General features: G+C 34.8%; 1 protein-coding gene across 1 annotated transcript; it reads left to right on the top strand.

Moving 5' to 3' along the window:
• The first annotated feature begins 239 nt into the window (after positions 1–239).
• Positions 240–6406, top strand: LOC129926728 (uncharacterized). The gene is made up of 4 exons (XM_056032491.1): positions 240–271; positions 1749–1858; positions 3332–3428; positions 5897–6406. The coding sequence occupies exons 3-4, from the start codon at positions 3368–3370 to the stop codon at positions 6331–6333; spliced, it is 498 nt and encodes a 165-aa protein (XP_055888466.1). The 5' UTR covers positions 240–271; positions 1749–1858; positions 3332–3367; the 3' UTR covers positions 6334–6406.
• Positions 6407–6682: the final 276 nt, after the last annotated feature.

Raw genomic sequence — 6682 nt, 5'->3', positions numbered from 1 at the left:
TTGAAAAATAGAGTTAGACTTGACTCAAAACATTTTGAAAGGACTTGTAATGACAATATCAATGCAATTCCTGATTAAAACAGAAGGAAAGGCTGGATGAAGACTTGGAGAAAAGTTCATTTTCTAAATAACTTTTTTATGTAAATTTCATTGACTTTCTAGAATTTGAGTTCAATCTACTTAACTGTGTTTATTTTGTGCATAGGTAGTTCCCCTTAACGAAGCTGAGATGAGGCAGTTAAAGCAAAAGGACTGCAATGTTTGTTTCTAGGTAATGTTTTATAGACATAACATTTACCATCCTTTTTATTTATGAAAGTAAAAAAGTTTTTTTCTTTTCTGGAGAGGGGGGGGTGTGTAAACTGTTTGTGGTAAAAAAAAAAAAATAAAGTTGCCCTTTCCGATCTTGTAGTCTATAGGTCAGATGATGTAAAGGTTATCTGATTCTGTGGCCTACGGCTAACGAGGGTGTCATGTGGCCAACAAAATGACAAACCACTTTACTTTTTCCCTAACTAATATCAGGTACCCAATAGAGCTGGGTCTTTACCAGGATTTGAGCCATGGACCCTGGTTCAGAAGCTAAGCGCCTTACTACTCAGCCACCGCACCTCCCTGTTTGTGGTAATCAGGGTTTGCGTTTTGAGTTTAGGCACATGGGCACAATTTAGGCCATGTCGTTCCCAGGCTGTTTTATCTTGATAGGCTCTAAATATAAGTGTCAAATATGTTTAAATGTGTATAAGATGCATGTCCAGATAAAGGTGCTACAACTGACCAAATTTTTTAAAAATTCATATGTAAAGATAAACTAAATCATGACTAGTGATGTGCCTTTAGAACTGTTTCATGGGAGAAAAACATCTAAAATCATTTTTTTTTTCTGCAGGACCAGACACAAGAGAATTCGACAACATATGTATCAGAAGATCAAAATCAGAAACTGAAATCTGCCCATTTGGAGTGTCACCAGAGAATGCTGACCATCTCCTCCAAAACTGCTCTCTTTACCAAGAGGCTGTACATGACACTGGCCCCAAAACACCCCAATAGAAAGAAAACTATATGGAGAGTTCCCTGATTTGGAAACCACTGCGAAAATAATCTCATATACTGGTCCAGTCATCTGAATGCTCCAATAAAAAAATGAGAAGGAAGAAGAAAGAAGATTGTATGTACCATTTTTGTTTGTTTGAGGATGGGGAGAAAAGTGTTCTTAGAATTCAAACACCAAAAGTATGTGTCTTTATGAATTCAATGTAATTGATACTAGGCTTTTTGGGCTGAAAATAAAATGCAGGAAATTTTATTGGAAGTGCAGAAAGAAAAAGAGTTTTTAGCCAAAATAAACAATGTATAGCCTGAGAACAAATCAGGTGGAAGAACCAAGGGTAATGCTAGTATATTATAGAAGTAGTATCTTTTTTTACGCTTGCAACTTCATTGATGCATAAGTGTCACAAACTGCTTGTTAATGTGATATGAAACATAATTTTTCTTTTTTTTTGGTACACATATAATCACTCTAAAAAATTATTTCTAAGATAGATAACTGTCTCTAGTAACCTGCTAGTGGACCATGATGAACCTTTTTCTATCTTGCTTTGTATGATATAAACTTTCCTAGTTTTGACTTTAAATTGTCATTCTAGTCGTGTCAGTTATGCTTATAGGCTGTTAGACAAAAATCGTGAAAACAAGAGTACATAACATTTTCTAAAGAAATTTTAAATATTTTGCATTTTTAGGGAAGCAACATGGCTATCAAAAAGCAGAGACGATACAAACCTCATTAGATGGAGAGTTTTATTTTGTTGGTAAAGTCCTTGGTTTTGAGCCAGCAGAGAAACATAGAAAGGTAATTTGTCAACATTTCAGATTTATCACTAAGAGAAAAGCAGAAAAGCTTTGATGGGCAGCATCTCTGTTGACCCAGTGATCCATCAAACTTATGGAACAAGTGATGGTGAAGATGTTCATTACAGTGCTTATGTCTGGGAACACTGAATGACTTACATTTTTAGTTCATGCTTTTCAAAATGTGGTGATGAAAGCTGAATTGAAGCCTTCATCTCTGGCCAGTAGTCATGCTGTTTATTATTGCTAGTATTATTATTGCTTTTGATTAGCACAACTTCCATGCTCCTATAGCAAGCACAGTGCATTCTGGGTCAATATCTTTTGTTGACATAGGGGGGGGGAGGGGGAGGATATCTGTGAGTCCTTCCTTTAGGCTCTTAGCAAGCACAACTTCCATGCTCCTATAGCTAGCACAGTGCATTCTGGGTCAATATCTTTTGTTGACATATGAGGGGAGGGGGGGAGGATATCTGTGAGTCCTTCCTTTGGGCTCTCATCAAGCACAACTTCCATGCTCCTATAGCAAGCACAGTGCATTCTGGGTCAATATCTTTTGTTGACATATGAGGGGGGGGGGGGAGGATATCGGTGAGTTCTTCCTTTAGGCTCTCAGCAAGCACAACGTGGAATCAAATCAAAAATACCTAGTCTACAATGTGATTTCAATTGAAGCTCTCCTCACATACATAATCAAGCAGTTTATAGCTTAGCATTTATAAATTGTATAATGTGTTATGTTTATATGTGTGATTTTTTTTTTTATGATTTAAAGAAAGAAACTTAAGGATTTTAATTTTTATTCTTTTTGAAATATGTAAGGAATGTTAGTGTATTGTTGGCAACATTGTTGGTGTAAAAATGTATTTTCACTTGGTAGCCAAGAATGCTTATAACTGATATATAATTAATAATAACAATTAATAATAATAATTAACAATAATTTAATACACAAAATGTCCAAAGACACACAATTTTATTTAAAATGTCTGATATTTATGTTGCCAACTTTTACCTAAATTTCAATTGTTTTATTGTTTCAAAGTTATAGACATTTGAACCTCAGCATTAGGGTCAAAAGGTCAATGCCCCACGAATATTTTTTTTAGATTTATCAATTGGCTATGAACATAAACTGTATTAATTGGAAGCATTAGCTTTCTAAAAAGTAAAATAAAGTCTATTGGCAGATGATGAAAAGGTCTGTTTCTGTGGCCCATGGTTAACAAGGTTGTCATGTCACCAGCACAATGACCAACTGGCTTTTCTTTTTCTCTAACTTATATTAGGTACCCATTAGAGCTGGGTTGACTCCGAGGTACGCTAAAGATCCCGAAATTAAAATACCTGTTTTCAGAAGATTAAATGTTTAGTTTCTCTTTATGTTACTACAACTTTTTATTTGTTATAACTTTTTTTTTTTATTGAATATTAACATTTCATGAATTATTACATGACACTTATCATTTTGCAGGGCCGTACACATATATGTAAAATACATGCTAGATCTATGAGTGTAGAGAAAGATATTCGTTATGAGCTGCTGGCTAGATTATGCCCAAACAGTACAGGTATGTATTCACATTATTATGTTTATATTTATGGGGTAATGAACAATGTTAAAAGAGTGTGATGTTTAGCTGTTTTGGATAAAATCTCTTGGCTCCCTATCAATGGGGCTTGAGCTCAAATCTTAATTGAGCTTAGTTGTGTTTGCTGAGCCTCTAAATGCAGTACAGAAACCTTTTTACTCCAAGTTTCCACTAAAAGAGATTAGACCATGAGCATGTTATAAGCATGAAAGATGCGCTCTATAAAAAAAATAATTAGAAAAATAAAGGAATAACTTGTAGTGAATGGAAAGAGCAAGGGTATTTATTTGGTAAAAAATTAAATGACTCCAGATTAATACATTAAAATCCTAAATAAGAACCCTTAAAATGCAAAGTAGCGAAACTTTATTGAAAGCTTATAATCAGCCACTACATAAAACATTCACTAACCCTAACCATATGACAATCAATGACTACAAATCATTTATGGCTGCCTTTTAGCCTTTTAAGCCAACAATCAGTTGCCTGATTGCAACTTGCTTAGAACATAAGACTTCATAAAGTTATTAGAGCTATTGAAACTATTTAACCAAGCTGGGTTCAAAGAATTTAATGTTGAGATATTACAGTGAGACTTTCCTAATCCTATTTGATGTTGAGATGAGACTTTGCTAGTCATATTTGGTGTTGAGACATTACATTGAGATTTTCCTAGTCATACTTTGATGTTTAGACTTGACTACTTTCTCTTTCTTCCATTCAAGTTTATACTTTCACTCAGCAATCTAATACTTGATACTCTTTCTATTATTGACAAATTCATGTATGAATACAAGCAATTACTTCATTTTAATGTACATTCGCTTTAAAAACTGTGTATTCATCATAATGTAGTTACCACAATGATCTTTATTATTTACAAATTTAATTCTCTCACAAACTATGTTCTTTCCTCTCAACAAACACTCTTTATGTTAATGTCTTCTCATCTACTCTTGATAATGGTATACAGAAGTAAACCTAGATTTCCATTTGAATCAACTTACATTAAAAGAGAAATTCTTCTTCTTCTTCTTCGTTCTCATTGTTATGTTGGAGTGTTCATATGACTAGACCAACACATGAGATGAACTGCGCAGTGGTTTCCAAATCAGGGAGCTCTCCATATTGTTTTCTTTCTATTGGGGTGATTTGGGGCCAATGTCTTATGCGGGCCTCTTGGTAAAGAGAGCAGTTTTGGAGGACCTGGTCAGCATTCTCTGGTGATACTCCACATGGGCAAATTTCACTGGTTCCAATTTTGAGCTTGCGGTACATGTGTTGTCGCATTCTGTTGTGTCCAGTCCTGAGTCAAAAGATTAGACGTTGGTCTTGTCGGGATAGCTTATAGTAAGCGTCATCTTTCTTGTGATTTGGATGAGAGCTCGTCCATTTCTCATTTATTTTATTTACAATTAATTTCTTCATTTCTTCTGGATAGAGTGCAGAGTTTACTTGTGAGTTTGTTCTCCCACTCTTGGCGAGTGTGTCAGCCTTCTCATTTCCTGCTAGTTGTATATGAGCTGGTATCCATTGATAACAGTTTTTTTGCTGTTGTTGTTGAGCTTTGTAAGTGCTGTTCTAAGGTGTTTAATATAAGAGGAATCAGAGTTTTGCAAGCTTTGGAGGGTTGTTTTTGCATCGGTTAGAAAGACAATCTGACTTTGTGGGGAACTTGGATGATTTGCTAGCATGGTAGCAGTTAGTGCTTCCCTTTCTGCTCTGTGACTGTCAGAGAGCTCTCCAGTTGCAATGGATTTTTCTAGTTTTCCTCCATCTGGCCATTTGATAAGTATTCCAGCTCCTCCATTTGTGGTGGCTTTATGGGATGAGCCATCCGTGTAAAATCTGATCCACTGATTGCTAGGATAATTGGTATGTAGAAAACAGTTCACCATTTCCTTGAGCTCTGTTGGTCTGTTAACAGATTTTCTTTTTATGTTTTCAATATGGTCCCTTATAGTAGGAAGAGGGCTTTCGTCCCAGGGTAGAGATTCATTATAGTTTATTGAGGATTCCAGAGTAATTTTTTCAAGTTGGTGTTTCTTTTTTAGGCTTAGAGATTCCTGTATGAAATTGGTCCTTTTGAGATGGTTTTTGTCCCAGTTTTGTGCAGCGGTTTTCTCCATAGCTCTTATAGGTGTTGTTTTCATTGCTCCTGTCATTATCCTTAGACCAATATTTTGAACCTTGTCTATTTTTCTTAGGTTGGTTTGGGCTGCTGAGCCCCCCCATGCCGTGGTTATAAGAGAAATAAATCTGAATAGTATTTATTTAGAATCTTGTCATACTGATTATTTTGATAGTGACTCCATATTGTCTGTGTTTTTATGCTTTTTTTCTAAGTTTTGAATTAATCATTTGTTTGTTAATGCATTGGTTAAAAAACAAAAGAGGTCTATTGTTGTTTTTTTTATTTTTACTTTTTTATTTGCTTTTATCAATAGGAGCGGAAATTCGTAGTGTTGGCACAGAAGCTGGAATGTTTGCTATCAGGGCTCATAGGAAGATGGCTACAGAGAAAGATTTTCTGGGAGCAGTAAATAAAGTCATCAAAGCCTACGCCAAATCTAGTGCAACTCCTTGCTACATGACTTACAATGAAATCAATAGTAGCTTGATAGAAATGGCTACTAGAGAATCAGTACAGAACTTGTGTTTACTCACTGATCTGATTTTAAACTTAAGTGAATCATTGTTTGTATTCATGATGTTTTATTTCAACTTATTAAATCATGGTATCTTTCTTATTAAATATGTTGTCAGTGTGGTTTTTACTTTTGTCAGTAATTTGTTACAGCTGGATGTTCCTTTGCAATTTAAGATTATTGCATCCCAAACCTCCTGCAGGATAGCTGGGAATGAGTATGGGCATTTCATCTAGTAGGGTAGCTAATAGAATCTGAACATGAATGAACTAGATCAGTGTGCTTGATACTCAGGGCATTAAAAAGCAATGCATGAACAGTACCCAGATGTGGCTTAATATCAATTGATAAAGACACTAGAAAGCATTATGAAAATAATTCTTCAAAAATCAAGTATTCAGAAATAATGTTTTGGGTAAATAGGTTGGCATGTCTTGAGCTTATTTAAACCATAAATTTTTTTTTTTAAAATTTAGACAATTAAGTTTCAAACCAAATTATTTTGATTCAAGTTTGTAAAATTAGGCTTCTAATTACTACTTGCAGTACACAACAATGGCTGCATTGCATTTATAAGTACTTGCT

Source organism: Biomphalaria glabrata, chromosome 6 (genome assembly GCF_947242115.1).
Source record: "Biomphalaria glabrata chromosome 6, xgBioGlab47.1, whole genome shotgun sequence".
NCBI lineage: Eukaryota > Metazoa > Mollusca > Gastropoda > Planorbidae > Biomphalaria > Biomphalaria glabrata.
This window is presented reverse-complemented; position numbering and strand designations above follow the sequence as displayed.